This window comes from Stegodyphus dumicola, chromosome 6 (genome assembly GCF_044657685.1).
Source record: "Stegodyphus dumicola isolate Sdum_Otavi_A_Nest chromosome 6, ASM4465768v1".
NCBI lineage: Eukaryota > Metazoa > Arthropoda > Arachnida > Araneae > Eresidae > Stegodyphus > Stegodyphus dumicola.
In genome coordinates this window covers 188,775,453-188,798,457 of record NC_140773.1, presented here as the reverse complement: position 1 = coordinate 188,798,457, position 23,005 = coordinate 188,775,453, and the positions used below count along the sequence as shown (strand labels likewise).

Genomic DNA, 23,005 nt, shown 5'->3' with positions numbered 1-23,005 from the left:
CACAAGGAGCTGATAAACATCAAACAGATATTAAAGTTTGTGAATATTCAAGTGATTCATGAATTATGTCACAAATAATGACGAGATGGAAATTCAGATAAGTGGTTTCTAGTATGATATGTTAGATAATGTTCACTGACAATACCCAATTTCGAGACGATATTTTTCGCGTGATATAATCTGATACCGAAATAATAACATGATAATATTTGCTTTCCTACGTGCGATTTTACATTCTATATATACTCTAAATTTTGTCAGTTTCTCATCATCAGCCTCACTTCGTAAGTTAAACAAGTGCTAGATAAATCCTGCTAGCGTTGTCGAATCACATGAAAGTAAGTAAAATATTATAAATAAAAACATTTTTGTGGCATATTTTTTTGTCACAATGCATTTCAAAAATTTTATTTATTTCGCTGCTAAGGAAAAATATTTTTCCCTTGCTTTTACCGCTTTACTGTAATAAAAAACTCATACTAATATTGAGTTATTAAATTACGTGCTATTTGGGAAGTTTAGTAGAAACCCATTATTTTTAATAATTAATCTAATTATTAAAATTCTCTAAATATTAAAAGTTTCATTAAAGAAGTGGTGCACTGCGCAAAAAAGGGGGAAAGGTTGGACATAAAAATGTCCCCTGTTCTACTGGGCGGACTGACGAAATTCAAATTGCTTTTTACTTGTCGCGAAAGCGTGACTTAGGATCTGCATTAGATTTATATATAGCACTGTTCTAACAGAGGTATTTTGACACAAAATCCAACTTTTACTGAAATAACATGCCAGTTGTTTTACATATTTCGATTCTACGACTGAAATTATGCCTAAATATTAAATTTTGTAAAATTTGGTGCGAAATTTACGGAGAAATTCAAAAATTTATCTCGGCATATATTTTTCAGTTTGCACCAAGAATAATGCACTTTGCGAAATTCTTAATTTATAGCAACCTAATTTTTCTTTCCTTTTTTGCATTGCAGACGAGCGGAAAAAAAAGGTCATCGTTCATACTTTCAAATAATTTTAACGAAGTGGGTAAACCACATTTGACGTTATTATCGTTTAAAAAAAGGATGTCAAATTTCAGACTGCGCCAATATGTAATTTCATGTATATCTTAGAAAATTTTGAAAAAAAGCTCTAATTTCTTGCAATTGTGTCTAGAAATACTACATCTACTTTAAGAGGATGGTAAAATGTTATAAGTTGTAATACAAAACGTGTTTCGAAAAATTTATAAAAAATATTTTAAAATACAAATTTAAAAAAATCATAAAAATGTATAAATTACATTTGGATTAAGCTTAAATTTCGAATTCTGGAAGAAGGAATTAAGTAAGTTTAAGGAAAAAGAAATATTAAGAAATATATATCCAATTCAATTAACATTAAGGAGCTAAAATTTTGAGAGCTGATTTTTACAAAACTTGGCAGTTTGACATAATTTGTGTCGGAGAATGGAAATATGGACAAAAAAATTTGACATGCCATTTCAGAAAAAGTCCGTTTTTGTGTCAAAATACCTATGTTAGAATAATGCTATATATAAATATAATATATATATCTTAAATTCCGTTTTCGAGACATGAAAAACGCAAGCTGAATTTCGTCATTCGGCCCAGTAGAACGAGAGATATAGAACTATCCCCCCTTTTTTTTCCGCAGTGTATATTTTTTAATTCAGTTCGAAATAATGAAAAAACGAGATTCACTAATTTTGAATGAATGCGTTATTTCAAATTCGCTTTTTACCGAATTAGCAAATTTAAGCCCTTTAGATACGCTATTAATCCTTTTTTAAGGCAGTTGTTTTGCAAAAATGAATACTTTTAACGAAGATATCGAAAGTCAAAAGCTACCAGGCAATTGAATCTAATGCGATTTGACCTAAAATCATACTTACTTCGAGACCAAGAAAATATAAATTTAATCATAACTAGATTATTAAAAAATATCAGATTTAGTATATAATAAAATTGTATTACTGTAATGCAAATCAGTGTTTAAAAAAGCCTGTAACCATGCAAAGCTTACTCCCATAGGATTTATTTTAAAGTTTGATTGAATTAGCAGAATGAATGACACATTGATGATGTTTCTAAAAGTTATATTTTATTGTTCAATAATTAAAACTACAATTCCAAATTTTAAAAAAAATTATTCCTATTTCTGCTAATACTTTTTATGAAATTGTGACAGTTTTTCTGTTAACTAGTCCTCTCAAAGCTACAGATTTACTACAGGTTCACTGCTCAGTTCCAAAATATACTTTAAATCATTATGAAATATGGATAACTGAATAATTATTCAGAAATACTGTTAAATTATGCTTCATGTAAGCTCGAAGTTGACGATAAGAAATTTTTTTTCAGCTGAGATTTCTGATAGGCTTAATGATCTCAAAAGGAAAATTCTCATTATCATACATTCAATTACAAGTGAAAGGAATACCATTCATTGATATTCATATAAAACATATACATGTTTCATTCCATGAATATACATTATTCAGGAAACTTAACTAGATTTCATAATCTACTATCATTTTCAGATGATTAAATCAGTTTCTTGTTTTGCTATTCTTGCCATCGTTGTTCTGCAGAATGTAGAGGCAGCTACGATATTTGACCCTGAACTGGACAGTCACTGGGAAAACTTTAAGGTAAATAAGGCACGAGTTTTCTTTAATATGTTTATTGAAATGCATCCATTTTAACAAAAAATAACCCTATAAAGAAGAATTAATAATTGAATTTCCACTATAACTATTTTTTATATGTCGTTTCTTTATTTAATTCAAAATTTATGCATAAGCTTTTAATAATATATTTTCTGAAATGCATTCATCTGAGAAAAATAATGCACAAAAAATATTAGCAACTATATTTTATTACTATTTTCATATTTCGTGCCTTTATTTAACTCATGTTATTATCTGTGAAAGTAATAACATGAGTGCAAAAAGTGTAAAGAGTAAAGTAATGTGCAAAAAGTTCTAATTTTTACACATTTAACTGTAAAACCCTTAGAGATATGGAGAAAACAGATAAATAGGAAACAAATGTAATATTTTAAAATTAAAATATGAAGTTTCTTCAAGCATTAGACGGGTATAAAAAATTAACTGTTTCTGAGGCAATTTTTGAGGAAGAAAAAAGGCTGGAAAGTTTTTGAGTTATTGACGTATTATTTCTAATCGGGTTATTATTTTCATTAACATGGCAAATACGTTTTAACATAATTTTTTTTCCAGAGGATATTTCAGAAACATTACAGTGGACTCGAGGAAGGAGCAAGAAGGCTCATTTTTGAAGGTCATGTCAATGACATCGTAAAGCACAATTTGGAGTTCGATCTTGGAATACACAAATACAGAAAAGGACTCAATGAATTTGCTGACCTGGTAAGTGCGACGACTAACTTCTAAAACCTTTATAATATGAGGAGATTTTGTAAACTAGACTATTGCAATTAGCAATAAATTTATTCAATGTTATACATTCTGAAGTGAAATTTCCATAGATGCGTTTTCCTATAATGGCCTTCCTTTCGTTATATAACGTTTAAAACAAATCCAAAATCAGAACATCAGAACTTGAAAATGAGAGCTATTTTGCAATACAGCAAAATTAATAAAGAAATTCAGGCTAGTGAGTAAAAACTAGTAACTTTATAATTAACTCTGGCTGAAAGTCAGATGAGATTATTTTACATGCACAAGTACTTAAATAAAATAAAATATCAACACATTTTATTAATTATTTTCTTGAAAATGCTGGCGTTGACTATTAAATTTAATCTTATGTAGAGACATTAGATATTTTTTTGGAAGCAGGCAAGATGAAAAATTAGCAACGTCTTCGCCGGAATCGAACCATGGACCTCTGGAATACCGGCCCAGGGTGCAGAATCTTTACACCACGAAGGCACGCCTAGAAGGTGGGAGAAATACCTCATATACTCCCCCTTTTAAAGGGCGGCTGGGGTTTTAGGGGACCCAGTCGCCAAATCCTGGGTGAGGAGAATCATCATATAACACCCTTCTTAGTTCGGGCGCCACTATAGAGACATTAGGTTAATTGGAAATGCCGGAGAGATGAAATATTAGCAATCGCATTCGCCGGGAATCGAGCCACGGACCTCTGGAATACCGCCCCAGCGTGCAGACCCACTACACCACGAAGGCACGCTAGGAAAGAGGGAGAAATAACTTATACTTAAATTAACAAGCTGTGATAAGATTATCTGAAACCGAAAAGGAGGGTAAGAAATGGGGTTTTGTTAGGATTAATTATTTGGATATTTTGTAATTAAAGAGTAAACATTTGTGTAAGGTAACTGCATATATTCTGGAATCTTTCCTTTTTAAATGTAAACTTATTTCCTTTTGCATTGATTTTCAGCCATAATTAATATACGTATAAAAACCCAAAGTATACAATTACAAATGGACACAGCATTAAAATTGCGAGGCAAAATCATGTGTTGTAACGTGGTTAGAAATATATGAGAATTTATAAATTCTGTAAAAGTTGTAAAAATAGAAGAAAACAAATAATATATATTATATTTTGAGAAAGCCATCCTGAAGAGAAAACTGGTTAATGTTGCCAACTGCTGTATCGTTGGGCCTGTATCGAATTTCGAAGAAGGCTGAGGTATAGTATCTTTACTGTATGGGGATACTTAAAATACGTAGCGAACAGAAACTTCTCTTGAGGGTTTTGGTAGTAAGCGAAAAGGGATGGGAGACCGTTCGACTCCCGCGAATGATTCTTATTAAAACGTGGCGAATGATTTTTATAAAAAAGTCAATAATTTGGCAAAATCATACTGACACCTATAAGGTGTCCTATCCTCATGCCAAAGCTAGACACAATTCCCTGCTCCCTCACACGATAAATTTCATTGTTTTTATCTACTGTTGCAACGTTAAAAATTGCAACGACAATAATATATCGTTAATATAATATATAGTTGATATCTATTATATAGTTTATATCATCTTATTAAAACTATATATTATATTATTTTAATAATATGATATATAGTTTGAATACGAATTAAGGATAAAATAAAGACTTCAGCTGCTACGTGTATTAATATCTATTTATCTATATATTTGACGTTGTATACTTATAATATTGCGTGTAGGTATATTAATACATACATGCTTTCAACTTTAAATACACACAAGGAAAAGTATTTGGCTCCGCTCTTACATACATGTCTAGACACATCATAGACACATCATACACAAAACTTTAATCTTCAGACAAATCGTTATACATATAAAAGTCTCTTATACATGCAAAGGTTTTACCTAAACTTTGGGAAGCCAATCGCAAATATATGGTGAGTCTTTGCTGTATAGTGATAGATTTGCTACGTCAATAAAATTCTAAAGCTTAATCTTATTTGATCTAATATTTTAAATTTATGATTTTTAAGTATGAAACCGATTTGTCGTGCCAGTTTGCTCTTTTCGCTTTGCTTTCAATAGGTTTAAGATGTTTTGATGGTGTTTCATACATCATTTTGCTGCTAGTTCTTTGTAATGTACTTGTACTGCTGTCAGTGATCCAAAACAGAGAAAGTATTACTACATGAATTACTCTTGATATTGTCACCTGATTACTATTGTCACAAATATTTCTTTCTGATCTTAAGTGCAGCGGAAAGTTAAAGCTTTAGAAATCCTCTGACGGGCATGAGGTTTCACTAAAAAAGATCAAATTTCGAAAAACTATCATGAGAAAGAAGCATTTTCTTAATTTTTCTGGCCAAATGCCCCTATAACTTGGATTTACGTGTTTTTGATATATTGCCTTAATTTCTTGGAAATACTTCAAAATTCATGTTTATATACGTTCTAAAAGACATCACAAGAAATATTCTAGGACGTACATGTATGGCCTTACCAGACATAGGGTTAAAATTATCTATGTGTTTTCTCTTCTTTGATCATGTATGGAAATTATTTACGTAGTTCCGAAAAGCATTTCATCAAGATTGGCCTTCTTAATGCAACATTCCTTTTATTTCTACAGTTAAAGTAAACTATCAGTGTTTTGGTTGATCAGAATAAATTGAAAAATCTCTCCGTACGAATTGTAACAATTTATAAAATATAAATTCATTAATTTTCACTCATTTAATATATATTTAAAAGTATATAACTTTAATCCTTCAAATAACTTCTTTATTACAAATTTAGCTTACCGATTAAAATTCCAATTTTTTTTTATTCCCTACAGAGCTATGAAGAATTTGTACAAACCATGAATGGATTTAAAGGAACAAAACTGAACGAATCCAGTTCTACATTTATTCCTCCCTCTAACGTTGATTTACCAGACACAGTAGACTGGAGGCAAGAAGGTCTTGTGACAGGAGTTAAAAACCAGGTAAGATATAACACATTAAAAGTGATGTTGCATATTCTTAGTTTGGAGAGCTTTGACACTTAAAAATCGTAAATAAATGGGTTTATGCTTAAAAATACTAAAATTATTTAAATGTAGGGTCACTGCGGATCTTGCTGGGCTTTCTCAGCAACAGGATCACTTGAAGGACAACATAAAAAGAAAACAGGGGAACTTGTTTCCTTGAGTGAACAGAATCTTATGGATTGTTCGAGACCTGAAGGTACAAACTTAGTGCTTTTTGGAATAATATTTATAATTATTATCATTTATAATTTATAATTATATATTACTGCTTGAATGAGAGCTTTTACATATGATGATGAAATTGAAAGAACTTCTATTTGGTTGCAGGTAACAAGGGTTGTGAAGGAGGCCTTATGAGTAGAGCGTTTAAATACATCAAGAAAAATGGCGGCATTGATACTGAGGAGTCTTACCCATACACTGCTGAGGTGAGAAGAGTCTAATGCATGAAAGAAATTACATATTAAGATTTAAAGCAGAAAGTGTTCTAAAATAACTTTCTGCATCATTCAATTCAATGATAGTTTTTTCTTCCATAAGATTACGACATTTTAGCTATTTATATTTATAAAATAAAGATGACTCCGTTTTTAAATTATAACCTCGAATTTATCTACTAGCATGAAAAATTAAGAATGTCATAAGTTTTTTACATTTAATCGAGCACATCAATTTTTCCAATCGGTACAATGCCATAATGACTATTGGGAAAATTATTTGTACTGACCAAGAAAGTATTCTGAAGAATGTAAAGATCTTTTATTCAAAAATGTATTCCAAATACAGTAGGGTAGAAGACACAAATATCAATGTAATAGATAGCAAGGAAGAAAAATTCTGTCTTTCACAAAGGATATGATCCTATTTGACTGCAATTCAGGATGTACTCCGTCTGTTTGTGCTCAGTGCAAGGTCATGATACGTACATAAGTACAAACTCAAATGAAGCACAAGTTAAAGGTATAAGCTCTTGTGATATCATGATTGTTTCCTCTTTTAGTGCCAAGACAGCTGGCTGGAGGTTCAGAATGTACTTCCAGGCGACTCTCGAGAAATCGGATTTGAACCCAGAGACCGTTGGCCCGATTCATAAGGCGAATATCTTCACTCTATAATAACTTATCAATTCTCGCTGTACAGTGAGGTCTAACGTTATCGTCTACGTAGAGGAACTCAGAACCCACACAATATCACGTAAAAAATGTCAGGAAGGAGAACATCGGTACGATAGCTATCACCAATAATTGAATTGGTTTAATAAAAATGCATTAATGATGCATCTACAAATGATAATTCCGTCATCTTCACATCTATACTTCTTGACATTGTTGGAAGAGTAATTACGTATTCCTTCCCCTCCATATATTAAATCCTTTCTTGTCGGTAAAGAACACTCGAATTCCTTGCTGAGCTTTCTCAGTCCTTGTATTCTTGGCATCACAAGAAAACGCTTCCTCTTATAAGTAAGTTTCAGTGGCACATACAGTGCTGGTTGATAAACCAAAGACCTTCTATGTACAGTTTCGTGGCCACAGTAGAACATGATATTGGACGTCCTGCGGTGCGGTGAATGCATTTTGCAATTTCACACCTGTCTGCCATAGATCTTTATTAACATATAGGATACGAAATAGTGCTCCATCGCCATGACTGTTTGTAGACGATCATTATTAAGTACCCAGACAGTTGTTTCAGTCGTTTAAAATGCTATCCAAGTTCTTATCTCGATGTCGCTTTCGATCCCAAACACCTCAGTTTTAGCTATACTTCAATCGTCTTCCAACTTGTCAATGATTCAAGCTTCTATAAAATAGTCTAGATGTTGTCTGCGAGACTGACCACTGGACATATCATACTGCGACAACAACTTGTTATCATTCAACTTGTTGTCATTAACAACAGATTTCACTAAAATCCCGATCCGCAATTCTTCTACTTTCTATCCTTTCCAGCCTTCCACAGTACACCACATTATGCATATACGCATGCCTTACCATATCACACTCTAATCTATACTTTGATCGACCTTTTGGTCTTTTCTACCTCCCCGTTCTACTAGTACATTAATTTCTTTTCAATCTTAATATGTGCTTACTTTTGCTTGAAGAACATTAATTTCATCATAATTTTAATATGCTACAGGAATAAGTGAACAGTATGCATTTAACTTTACAGAATAAAGTATCACTCTCACGAAAATTTTGTTCAAATATTTTCTTTCATTCTGAAGGACGGAACATGCGATTTCAAAATATCTAATGTAGGAGCAACTTGTACAGGATACGTTAAGATACCATCAGGTGACGAAAATGCCTTGCAAAACGCAGTTGCAACTGTTGGTCCTATTTCCGTCGCTATTGATGCAAGCCAGCGCAGTTTCCATCTCTACAGGTAAGCTATACCTTTTCAAGAATTTGAAACTTTTTTGGTATTGCTAGAAGAACGCATTTTTTAATGAAAAAAATAATAAAATTTTTAATTAAGTCCTGTTATCTGAAAGAGAATGCTGCTTACCCATTCAAATATATTAATTGCTTTTGAAGGATATTTCGTAACATGAAATTAACTAAGGAAATGTTTTACGTGGAATTAAGTTTGTTAATTTACTTACAAATCATAACTTTTGCGAAGAATGCATATATTGCCATATAAATAATTTTTCAAATGGTATAAAAATAATTCTGGGTAATAATTGCTTCATTTTCATTAACTTTGTTAAATATATAATTTCATTCGTGTATAAATATTACAAATATTATACTTTTTCGTAATTGAAATACAGCCTCGTTCTTATGTTGCTGCCTTGCTAGAGAGCAAAATTCCTACAATGAAGGCTCAAAAATTACAATTCAATGAAAAATCCTTCTGTAAACTTAATTTCTGAGAAATATTGCGATAACTGTAATAATTTCAGTTTTATATCGATGTAGAGGAAAGTGCTTTGGGTTATTCATCGGTATTTCTAAAATAACCCTAAAATTATTTTATAATATATTTTATTACATCTCAATAACGTAAAAAATCTAAATAAACGAACTAATTACTAAATATTGTGAAATGTGTTATGGTAAAATACTCATATTTTCTGTTTCAGCAAAAACTAATAATTTCCATTTGAAATGTTAAAATACACGTATAAGTACTTTAATCTAATTTATTGCATAAACTTTCTAATTCGTCTTTAGTGGTGGCATATATGATGAACCAAATTGCAGCAGTCAGTTGCTTGATCACGGTGTTTTAGCCATAGGATATGGTACCGAAGACGGAACCGATTACTGGTTGGTAAAAAACAGGTAAGTCCTTAAGCAAAATCATTCTCCAAACATGTTTTCGAAACATATTAATTGTTTTTTCTGAAGCTTTAATTCATTTTCCTTAGATGAGTTCTGAATTGGAGTTTCAGTAAAAGGAGATTTCCCTTTCGCACTTTTATTTTTTCAATTTGTTCTACTTTGCATTCTTATTCTAATTTTGATTGGTTTAAATGTTGTGGTAAACCTCTTATGCACGGTTGCAATTATTAATATTGTTGAGGAGTTGCCTTGCTTTCATTCCAATTTAATATTAACTTTAGATGCTTTAAGTTTATATATATATATATATGATGGTGTGTGTGTGTGTGTATGTAAGATGTAACAAAATACTGTAATAGCTGCTTTAAAAAATAATTGGCGAACTCAAAATTAACATTCTAGATGTGGTGCTGTCCCCCTAAATTCGTCTGTTCTCCCTAATTCGAGATCTTTTTATCGTTATGTAACATCGCTTGAAAAGGGCAACCAAAACTAATATTATCCAACCATAACTTGTCTCTAGAATCGCACACTCTGGCAAAAATACCGCTGGCAGTTTAATTACGTCATTCTTATTCTGCTAGCTTCCACCCGACTAATATCTCACCGCTTTGATTCCTCGTCTAAAATGCCTGCCTCTTAATTTTAAAAACCAATGTACACTGTTCAAAAAAAAAAAAAAAAAGTGGGCAGTTTTATATCTCTCGTTCTACTGGGCTGATTGATGGAATTCAGATTGCTTTTTTCATGTCTCGAAAGCGTGACTTGATATATATTAGATTTATATAGAGCATTGTTCTAACATAGGTATTTTGACACAAATGCGGACTTTTTCTGAAATGACATACCACGTTTTTCCATATTTCGATTCTACGACTCAAATGATTCCAAACTGCCAAGTTCTGTAAAAATCGCCCGAGTAGTTAAAAATTAGCTCACAAATTTTTAGCTTCTTAGTGTTAATTCTATTTGGTATGTTATTTATTAATATCTCTTTTTTTATTACACTTACTTGATCTCTTCTTTCACAGTTCGAAATTTAGGTTCATTTTAAATAAAATTCCCCCTTTTTTATCATTTATTTTAAAAATTTGTACATTTAAATAATTTTTATAACTTTTTAGAAAAAGTTTTGAATTCTTAAAGTAGATGTATTTTTAAGCATACCTGCAAAAAATTAGACCTTTTTATTCCAAATTTTCGAAGATATACGTGAATTTATATATTGGCGCGTTTTGAAATTTGGCATATTTGTTGAAAGCGATAATAACATCTAATATGGTTTACGCACTTTTTTGAAATTATTTGAAAGTTGCAAAGTTCTGACTTTTTTCCCGATCATGCACAATATAAAAAGATGGAGAAAAAGATGGTGACTTTCTTCCGCTTGTGCACAATGGAAGGGTTAGGAAAATAGGTTGCCACGTATTAGGAAGTTCGCGAAAATGCGCCAAGCTAAATTTTTGAATTTTGCCATAAATTTCGCACCAAATTTTACAAAATTTAATATTTAGGCATAATTTGAGTCGTAGAATCGAAATATAGAAAACAAATTGGTATGTTATTTCAAAAAAGGCCCATTTTGTGTTAAAATACCTATGTTAGAATAATGCTATATATAATCAATATCCTAAATTATGTTTCGTATTATTTACAATACTAATTAATTATGTTTCATATATCCTAAATTGTGTTTTCGAGATATGAAAAACGCAATTTGAATTTCGTCAATCGGCCCAGTAGAACGGGAGCTATAGAATAGCCCCCCCTTTTTTAGCAGTGTACATAGCAGATTATCATATTTCATTATGATTGAATCATAGAAATGCATCGGATTTCATTCTAATTGGATAAATATCTATGGAAATGATTTTTATATGTGTGGAAATAAAGACTGGAAATTCTTCAATTTCATGTTTTGCTATCTTCATCTGTAAGACTTCAGCATAAGCCACAACGACTGCGAGCTGATTCCTCTTATATTACATATGTATATTTAACTCTACTATATATATATGCAATGCGGCATTTTCTTTTTTGTTTCCGATTTTTGAGATATTGATTTATTTTATAGTATGTATATGTGCGTATGAAATATATATGTAGAAATTTAGAACCAAATCCACAAAAACATGAAATTGAACGGATAAAATTCAAATTTCCTCATAAATGATAAATATCTAAAACGCATTTAAAAGGGAGAGCCTACATGATGTTTTTCCTCCTTCCAGCATGCCTTAATGATGTAAAGGTAGCCCACTAGGTGTGTATTCGACAGGTCCAGGTTTGAGTCCCGGCATAGGCATGGCACATTTTTCGTATCTCGTTCAAAATGATCTAATGACTCTTTAACTTACAACATCACAACTGAGGCATGAGCAACTGAGGTACCTGAATGGCATGAGCTCTTAAAATTTATATTAATTGTTGGTTTTGTTATTGCTCGAGCATGCAAAGGTAAACAATAGAGTTCTAAAAAAATTATATAAAAACATCTATCAAATTTTTTCAAGATAGCAGGATTTATACCAAGTGAAAATTTTATTGCATATTTGAAAGCTTCTGACTACGTCAATACTTCGCAAATATAATTAAGGCGTTTAGAATCAACATTTCCAACCGTATATTATTGAATTAATTATTTTAATTAATGCAGTTTTCTAGAAGTGTAAAAAAAGCAACACGATGAACAAAGAAAGCAACATGCTTGAGTGCAAGAGAATTTTGTTTTCTGGATAGCTAATTTTAGCTTAACCTTGTGCTATGAAGCTATGAAGCTATGAAGTTTCAGAAAGTTAGTTATTAGTTAAGCTATGAAGATTCAGAAAATTTATAACATTAATAAGGAAAGGAATTCATAATTTGAAAATTTTTAAAATAACTTTGTATTAGAATGCTTATTTAAAGAACATGCAGCCAATTAAAAAATTGACTTTTTTTTATATGAATTTGAAGTTCGAAGCACCAACGTACTTCTTGTGATTTACGACAGCTATTATGATTACTTGATTATTTTTGGTTAAATAGCTAAATGAAGTTTAATGATTATATCTTTTTCAGTTGGGGAATTTCCTGGGGTGAGAATGGCTACATCAAGATGTCGAGGAATAAGAATAACCAGTGCGGTATTGCCACTAAAGCCAGTTATCCATTGGTGTGAATTTTCAGTAATCATTAGGTGCTCTGAATATGAACTTTCACATATTTATAACTCATTTTCAAGCAGAAGTTTAAGAAATTTTCATTTCTTAGCCGCTTTTGAAAAATATCGATATTTTATAGTAATTTAATCAATATATTTCTTAAATTTATGTTGTATTTTAATACGAATAAAAACAGTATTTTGATGATATGTTTTCATATTTATTTTTAACTCAAATTTTCAGTTCCTCGCATTCCACAAAGTATATCACGAGGCTTACACAAGTAAATTATATCACTAATAAAATAAATAAACAAATGTGCAATAGGCACTGCAAATTGGGGAATGCATAGATGTGCGTTTTTTCACTTATAGACACAGACAATTAAAACACGTTTTCGAGACGGCCAGACACGTTTTCGAGACACGTTCGAAAACGGCCAGACACGTTTTCGAGAGCATTTGGGATAGCTCAAGTTTGGAGTAAAAATATTTAAAAACAGAATATCTTTAGAATTTCCGATCGATAATCTCGAGCGCTGGAGATAAAAATGTTTTATTGCCTACAGTGTTGCTCGCTTTCAAATTGTTAAGTTTTAAATAAAAAATTCGTTAACTTTTTACAAAATATAAACTATACAATAAAACAGTATCCAAATTCGAGCTTTCAGGTGTCCATGTTCGGGTAGAGGATTATGTTATTCAAAATTTGATGACTCTAGGTACCGTTGTTTTTCCACAATGTCACAAGCATGCACACATTCATGCAAATGCTTCATTAATTAGTTTCTTTAAATGTAATATAGGGCGATAATATTTAGTGGCAAAAATTTGAAAAGTGATACATCGCATTTAAGTGATTCAACACAAAATGCTGTTTCAAGAATATTAGCCCTTCTGGACTAACACCCCTTTGGGCTTATAAAAAATAAGTAAAAGAAAAATAGCTTAAAGTAACGGAACAAATGCATTAATTAGTTTAATTAAGTACTTTCTTTAAATGTAATACAGGGCGATAATATTTAGTGGCAACACTTTGAAAAGGGATACATGGCATTTAAGTGATTCAACACAAAATGCCATTTTAAGGCTATTAGGCCTTCTGGACTAACGCCCCTTTGGGTTAATAAAAAATAAGTAACAGAAAAAAAAAATAAAACTTAAAGAAATGAACAAAAGAAAATACGTTTTCATATTGCTGTTTATTTTTAGCTGGCAGAAGACTAGCTTTATTCCTCTCTAATCAAATTATCTAAAGTAAGAGTCTATTTGAATGGAATAAAACAAATTTTCACGTTGAATGCGCGGCATGAAAAGTAATAGCAGCTATCAGTTTCTTGAATTAGCGACAGAAAGAAATGATAAGCAAATATGTATTTAAAATACTCTTATCTTAATTTAAAAAGAAAGTGATAAGCCTGATTACACTTAACGAGAAAATCAGCGGCAGCGGCGATAACAAAGACTTGTACGAAACTAAATTACTGCTAACCTCCTAAAGTAATACGCGAACTTTTCTTGCTTCGATCTCTTTTAAAAGAATTGTTTGCTTCATCGGCCACTTTACATCGTTCTCTGCAATATGCAGAATGCAGCATAATGATAATAAAACAAATTATTAGCACATACATAACTTAAAGACAACAATTAGAATATGAACAAAAGTTTTGGAAACAAGAGTTTATTAAACTTAATGTTTTATTATTTTTCGTGTTATGACTGTTTTTAATTTTACAAATATAACAAAATATCAAACACAGAAATCACAGATTCTAATTGGCCAAAAATTGGATTTTAATGAATGTGATGGCTGCGCTTGATGTATTGATGCAAAATTTTAAATATTTTATATAAAATTGCCTTACTTAATTTTTAAATCACCTGGTTCAGATATATTCAGCCTATTTCTTATTTTCCGTAGTAAGTTATTGACTTAACTAAATCCTGCTTACACTAGATAAGAAAAGAAAAAAATCATCAATGTTGGACCGGTAGCAACTTCAACTTTAGGATATTTCTCTCAGATAAATTTTAAATTCCAAACCTTAGGGCCCCCATATACTATCAATAAATAATTAATCATAAAATTTTATTAATATATTTTTTGTGATCAATAGGATCTTGATTATGCCGATCAGACGCGTCGTCGACTATCGAGCTTAATCTACCCCTCGATCATCATAGAACCTCTTTAAAATTTCGTCTACCATCACAGTGTTCATGGTATTGGGAACCCCTTACCCAGACCTTAAATGATTTAGATGATGCTTTTCTTCATAGGAAATACTAAAAATTCTAACCATATAAAATGTAGTTATTATTAATACATATAAACGTCTTCAAAATATGTAATAATTCATACAATACTAATAAACGTCAATTTTACTTAACTTTATAGTATGCATCATGTCCACAAACGTCTTACCATGCCTTTAAGCTCAAAAACGTTGATCGTACACAACCGGGTACGAAAATGTTTGAAATCATGCAAATACTCATAATTTTGGCCTTTTTAAGCTTAAAACGGAAAAAAAATCAGTTTTCCAAAAATTACGCAATATAACATTTTATATGTTACCGGGTCCCTATATTTTTAATTAGGAAAATTTCGTTCTCATTATAAAAAAATAAAAAATTAAAAGCTTGACTTCCGTACGACAAACATTGAACATTATATTTAATTCCAAAATTTGGGATATTTGATGTAATTTTCCCTTTGTCTTGAAGGAGCAGTTAAAAAATAAATTCCAATGAACCCAGCTTGATTTTTGTTCCTTAAATACCAACGAATGATATTCGTTTTTGATTTACTAGTCTGTAACCCGCCTTAATTTATAATTTTGTCACGATTCGTAAGCCAAAAAAATTTCGTTTGAGTAATTTATGCGTTTCTAAACTCTAAAAATGTGCATTTAATATTCGCATAAAGATTTATTGCTTTAGAATAATATGTATAAAAATGCTCTAATTCTTAATATATGCAAATAAGATTGCAAGTTGATGTTATAATATTGAAGCTTACCAATGCGTTCTACAGCAAAAATTCTATAATATTCTGTGAGCAAAATCTCCTTTTTGAATCAATTTATAATGATTAACACATTTCACAACAATCTGCATAGAAATAGTTGTGACGTAAAACCAGAAAATTTTTCTTAGCGAACTTTTAGTTTTATTTAGGTACAAGTACAAAAATTTCGCTCTTCAAGCTATATGCAACCCTTTTATATGATCTCAAACTTTAAAATTAAATATCTCAATTATAGTCCATTTTTGTTACCACCCGTGCGGAAGTTTTATTCGAAAATTTGTATTTTATTGTTTATAATGTATATGAAACTTTCCTATATGTAAGTATGGAGAACGGGGAACGCATGAAAAGTTAAATTTCGTAATTGTTCCAAAATTCGAACGTTTAGTTTAAAATTGCATAAGATGAGTATTTACGTTATTAAAAACATTTTGTATTATAAGTATCTGTCTACTACAACTTATTACCATAATAAAAGCCGAGTATGGACTTTTGTATGCGCGGTATGTAATATATTTGTTCGAGAATAGAATTTTTTGAACTTAACCGTTTAGGGCAAATATGTTATTTCTTATTTGCATTTTCAGAAACAAATTTACAAAAAAAAAAAAAAAAAAAAAAAAAAAAAAAAAACATTTAAATCTAATTTTCATATTTTATATAAATGTAATCTAAAACACTGCAAAGGAAAAATCATTTACCACGTAAACTCAGGAATCGTTTGAAGATTACAAGAATTTAACACGCTCACTGATTTCTATGTAAGCGAATTTACAGGACAAAGTCATTTAATAGATACACACACACACACACACACACACACACAAAAAAAAAAAAAAAAAAAAAAAAAGCCATATTACACAATGCTTCTGAAGTAAAGTAAATCCATGAAATCAAAAATTATTTTTTTTTTTTATCTGATAACAATATCAGCTACCAAAAATTTAATAAAAAGTTTTAAAAATTATGATAACATGATTACATTGTGATAATATGATAAAAATTATGAGAAGTATTATATGCGTATAATTTGGTAACTATAGGCTTAGTGGTGTATTTCAGAGGATAAATTTTGTGAAACGCCCCTTTATGCAGTCACAAGACAACACGTGTGAGGACAGGAATTGAAGGAAGCAAGGTATGCAGAGGAGAAAACTTGTGAGAAAAGAAGTTAAAGAAAAAGGAAAGAATATATATTTCTCTTTTCCCTCACCAGAGAAACAGCGCAGCAAAAGTCGCAATCGATGGCATCACCAGTCGGATAGACGCTTTACTGTCTTTTATCGATTCCGAAATTTGAATGCGACATTTGGTTGCTTCAGGGAGGGGGGCCTCGACGAAATGATTCTCTGTCTCTTCTCCTTTGCCAAATTATTTTTGTGCATTTTTTAAAGTCTTTTTCTCCGGTTCTTTTAGCTTTGTTGACCCGGCATCTAAATTTTAGAAATTTTTGACTTTTATAAAAGAAATGCTGTTTTTCAATTTCCAGGAGTTGAAGATTTATATGCCTAAAGGGTTGTCCCTTTACAAATTGTTCTACAAGATCTTAGCCCTTGTGATTGATAAAGGCATAGCATTTTTCTAAAATACCTAAAAGAAATTTTCTTCGACATGTCATAAAAGCTAATCCTTTCGAGCGGCCACTTGAGAGAAATATGTCTGTAATTAAATGTATAAGAAGATAATATATGCAATTAAATGAATGAATTTGACTAATGTTTTTACATCCCCTAATTTCTCGTCATCGATCCCCTCAATACTACTAAATCTTTCAGAATTTCCCATATGATAACTACTATTTCTATACTTTAATATTACAGATTTTTATATTTGCTAATTCGTTTATTCATTTATTCATCGTAATATTTACTGTACTGTTATACATAAAATTTATACTTTATTAGAAGCTATATAATTACATAATAATGTAGAGATGATTAAAATAAAATGGAATAAGGGTATGCACAGGCTGTATGCACAGCATTACTGCATTACAAGTTACGAGTTCTCAAAATGTATTATATCAACATTATACGTCTTTCGCTGGATTTGACATTGGAATTGTTCATATTATATATGATGAAAATTTACGTAATATTATCCATAACTTGCTTCTGCAATTTAATATTAAAATATCTGATAGGGACATCAGATGAATTCCTTGCACGACTTATCAAATTATGCACACTTTTTTGCTGCATGCCACTTAAACGTATTTCATCGAATTATTCTAACTTAATTAACCGATCCCTGAAGGCGAGTTGAAAATGACATAAAAAATTGCAAAATTTAAAATTAAGTATCCCTATAAAGATTATCATAAGGGAGTGAAACCTATAAAGATTTCACTCCCTTACGATAATTCATATAAAGTGAATTCCTATAAAGATTATCGTAAGGAAGTCTTATAACTTTTTTTCCGTAACGATTACAAATCTTTCTCAGATATAGGTATATGAACCGGGAGATCGCATTAAAAGTTAGATGTCGTTATGTTTCGAATTTTTTTTTTCAATTTGACATCGCCGTAACCTGAATATTTTTGTCATCTAAAACACTTCTGTAACAGGATGCATATGACTTAGACCATGGACTGCGAAAACAAGGCCATGTACGAAATTCATATCTGTATACTGTAGTGGGTGTTGTTGTATATCTATATATAATCACAAGTTTTATTTAAACAAAATTTATTTAAAACAAATTAAGTTATTTCTTCGCAATATGCTGCTAAAATTAATCAGCGTAGACAAAAAGTAAGAAATTTGAAAACAATTCCACAAAGACCTAAAAGAAGTGAAATTCAAAACCAGAAAATTTAAAATTCCCAATAAATATATAAAATTAACCAAAATCAGATGAATTAAAGAAATGTGAAATAATAAAACCTTAAAAATACAAAAACCACAAAAAATAAATGTACCCCCAACGTCTGTCCCAGTTGTCTAAAACTTAATAAAACTAATGCAAATCAATTAGTTCTGGATATCTAGATCTTAGCATTCATAATCTTAAAGAAATAATACTATTTGATAAAAGAAGAGAATTTAAATTTTCTACAATAAAACTTATAAGTACTCCAAAGTCTCTAAAGAAGTAATAGCAAATAACCCTTTTAATCAAATTAAGAGAATTAAAAAAGTTTGCATTGATACATTTTTTCCTCAATGGCAGATTGTGAACAGTTACAATGTAACCCAATCCATTAATCTATACAAGGCCAGATATAGATATAGAACAACCCAAAAAATTATTCTCACTAAAATTTTAAAAGAAAATGAAACTCAATTTAACTTCATTAACATGCTTTTAGAAAAAGCTGGAGTAGTCTACACTATATAAAATTTTTTAGAAGCATGAATTTTTATCTGAAAGCTCAAAGAGAGGTATGAAGTTTTATAGTATTTTTCTATTTATGTATACGTTTCGCGACTTTTATTAAAAGAGGGCCTGCTATAATCTAGTCGTCATGATAAGCCCATGACGGGAAGACATTTTGTTTTTCTAACCTTTGTTTCTTTTATTCCTTTTCTTAACTTCCTTTATACATTGATTTGATAAAAATTTTAAAAATTTCTTATAAGCATTTAATTCACCATTTAGAAGATTTCTAACTCGCCATCGCCGATTTGTTTCGCCAATGAAGTCAAACTGTCGCCCCTAAGCTTCCGTTTTGGATCTGAAGTTTCTGTTCTTTGGTTCGATTGGATGGATTATTTAATTATGACAAAGCACACGAGGGATATCTGCCTAAAGAGAGGGATGCCTCCGTGGAGGACGTTCTAAGAGAAACTGGCTCGTATACACGTTACACATTTGGAAAACCACGAAAACGCCCATGCAGCCAGTCCGTTCGCGGGATTCGAACCTCGGACCGAACTGCCAGTGTTCAGCGTCTTTACCGCTCGGCCGCTGGTGGGCCAATTATTTGCTTCGAAATTTTTAGTTTGATTACAGTGTTCTTTGTTAATTTTTAGTAGATTTTGCGTTTCTACATTTCAATTTCAATTTTTTTTTCACTTTTAATCTTACATTCTGTAAAAAATATGCTTGATTTTTAATTATTTACTTTGGGATTTTTTTTTTCATTTGAACGTGTTTAGTATATTTTTATTTATGTTCTCAGTTAATTTATTAGTGTTTTTGTATTTCCAGTTAATTTCAATTTTAAATCCAGTTAAAAGTGTTTAATTAAATTCTTTTGCTTGATTTGACATTGGAATTATTACACTGCGTTGGGGAGGAGTTCAAAATTTTTTAGTGAACTGTAATAAATAACTAACTTAGAATGGATCATCAGTTGATTTTGGAGAGCAGAAACGCGGTGATTTCCACTGTGGAGGAGTTCGACTGAGTCTGATATACCTCCTCTTGATAATGTTACATCAGATTTGATTGCATTCTTGTTCCTTTTTTTTGTATTTGTACCGTATTTGTATTTATTTTTTGTGGTTTTTGCATTTTTGAGGTTTTAGTAGTTCACGTTTGTTTAATTTTTCTGATTTTAGTTAATTTTACATATTTATAGAGAATTTTAAATTTACTATTTTTTAATTTCACATTTTGGGGATCTTTGTGGAATTGGTTCTAAATGCTTTACTTTTTGTTTCTCTATATAGAGAGAGATACCCTTCCCCTTACCCGGTTTACCTGTATATATATATATATATACGTTTGGTTTTGAAAAATGGCAGTGCCACAATTAGATGCTATGTGTTATGTGATGTTATGCGAGATACATACATAAATACGTACATACTTCACTAAAAATTCCCTTTTGAATCCTTTTAAATCAATTTTACAATTTATTCTGCCAAAAAGGTCCTTTATTCTGTCCCTGCGTACAGACGTCACGCAAGGAAAAAAAAAAAAAAAAAAGGTCCAACTAGATTCGGAAACGGTCAAAATGGATATTTCCGTTAAAATATGGTACCCGAAATTTTAGAGCTTACAGAACTTCCTTTACTTGGTGAAAGAAAGTGAAAATTTCATCGTAAAATTATATATATATATATATATGTAAAATATAAAAAATACGCTGGCTTTTCTCTGCGCGAACAGGCAACATATAATTAACTTTCCGGAATTTTAGGTTCTTCTACTGTAGAGACATTAGGTTAATTGGAAAAGCCGGAGAAATGAAAAATATGCAAAACCTTCGCCGGGAATCGAACTGCGGACCACTCAATTGCGCGCTGTGCGTTCAGACCACTACACCACGAAAACTCGCTAAGGAGAAGGGAGAAATATCTTATACCCTTAAATCCATTCTTTTCTCCCAAATCGAGAATCTTCGATGACTATATAACAACTTCAAATTAACCAATCATAGCTTAGAGTACTTAATGCATGTACTTTGTATAAATACCCCACTCGGAAATAAACTGCGTCACTTTTTTTCCTGGTTTCCACCTAGCTGATATTTCCTCGCTTTTCTTCCCCGTCAAAAGTGCCTTCTTAATTTTACGAATCAATGTAACAAGCAATGTATAGGATTTCATTATGACTGGATAAACATTTATGGAGATGATTTTATATGCGTAGAAATAAAGACTGGAAATTCTTCAAGGTTATGTTTTATTATCTTCATTTGTAAGTCTGCACTCTCAGCCGCTACGACTGCAAGCTGGTTACTCTTATATGTTGCATATTTCCGGATATTATATTGAACTTCTTCAATTTTCCGAGTGTGAATGATAAGAATGTTTGATAATGCTGAACAAACTTTTAACGAAACTACAGTCAACAATAAAATGTTTGTTTATTTGTACTAATTATTACGTTGAATACCTTGTTTTTTTTTAAACGTATAAGCCCAGTTATCATTACACAGTTGCATTCCAGACAGGAAGCAGCTTAATATATGTAAAAGCATAAACTTGCATAATATTCAACACTTCACTGCTAGAAAATTTAGAGATACGTTTAAAAATGGAACTTATTTTTACACCGAGAGTATATTTAAATCCTACAGTTTCTGAGTGAGTATACCTTTATCTATAATATTTTTCAGAATTTCGACATATACAAATGGGCAACAATTTCAAAAATCATTCCACTTTTTATTTCTTTGCCAGGTAATATCTTATCGATATAAAATTTCAGATTTACTGCTGAGATATCATTCATCTTACAACATTTATAAAGTCTCCTGAATTCATCTTTCTCTTCAGATGCAGAGAAAGTGTAGGAGAGATGAACGTTTATTTTCATAGCTGTGCTATGAAAACCGAATTATAATCAGTTTTATCGAGTCTTAAATTCCTTTTCTATTGAGAGGGAAAAGAAATAAAAATTCCTCGCTTTCCCTACGTTTCTAAGATTTTTGTATATTAGAGCATTTCATGCAACAAAAGCATGCGAGTTTTATAGCAATATAACTTTTATTTTACGATTCTTAGAACAAAGACTCTTAAATTATATAGCATTTGAATCACATAAATGGGATGACAAGTTCTTAAATTTTACTTTCTCGAAGCAGGAATAGGTTTTATACTGCTACAGTGTCGCTTAAAATGTTCGCTAAAGAAGCTATAGGAACTAAATGCCATTTTTCGGGATTATATTGGTTAATTACTATGCAGTGTAACGGGGTTACGTGCATCGATAGCATAGGGTGCAGCACTCCTTCATAACGGTGTCCCATCAGAAGGGTGTCACATAGTTGTGCAAGTCGCGCTGTGTACGAAAAAACAGAAACGTTCGCTGTAAGGATGCCCCAACATAAAGGAAAGAGCACAAATTGAAGATAAGTTTCAAAACCGCCTTTCCAGAATTGATTAATATTCAGTTGAACCTTTGTATTCAGACTATGTGGAATTTGTATTCAGACTATATTGTAATCTCCTTATATCCTACATCATAAGTTTTAATAAATACTGGATTCAGGGCGTACGGTGGGATTGCACGATGTACCATAATAGGCAAACTCTAGACCATTTAGAAAGCTTCAGTCTATGTAAATTCTTATAAAACTTGTAATTTTGTCCCATTTTTACTTCTTCTTCAAGAGTTAGTGTGGGAAGGCATTACCATTTGACCCGTGGTACATCGCTGGCATTCCCCATACTTTTACATG

General features: G+C 31.0%; 1 protein-coding gene across 1 annotated transcript; it reads left to right on the top strand.

The window, feature by feature from the left end:
• The first annotated feature begins 200 nt into the window (after positions 1–200).
• Positions 201–13,104, top strand: LOC118185477 (cathepsin L-like peptidase). Its single transcript, XM_035355337.2, has 9 exons — positions 201–338; positions 2,558–2,668; positions 3,260–3,409; positions 6,264–6,413; positions 6,531–6,654; positions 6,786–6,886; positions 8,689–8,849; positions 9,644–9,754; positions 12,815–13,104. The coding sequence occupies exons 1-9, from the start codon at positions 333–335 to the stop codon at positions 12,912–12,914; spliced, it is 1,014 nt and encodes a 337-aa protein (XP_035211228.2). The 5' UTR covers positions 201–332; the 3' UTR covers positions 12,915–13,104.
• The last annotated feature ends 9,901 nt before the right edge of the window (positions 13,105–23,005 follow it).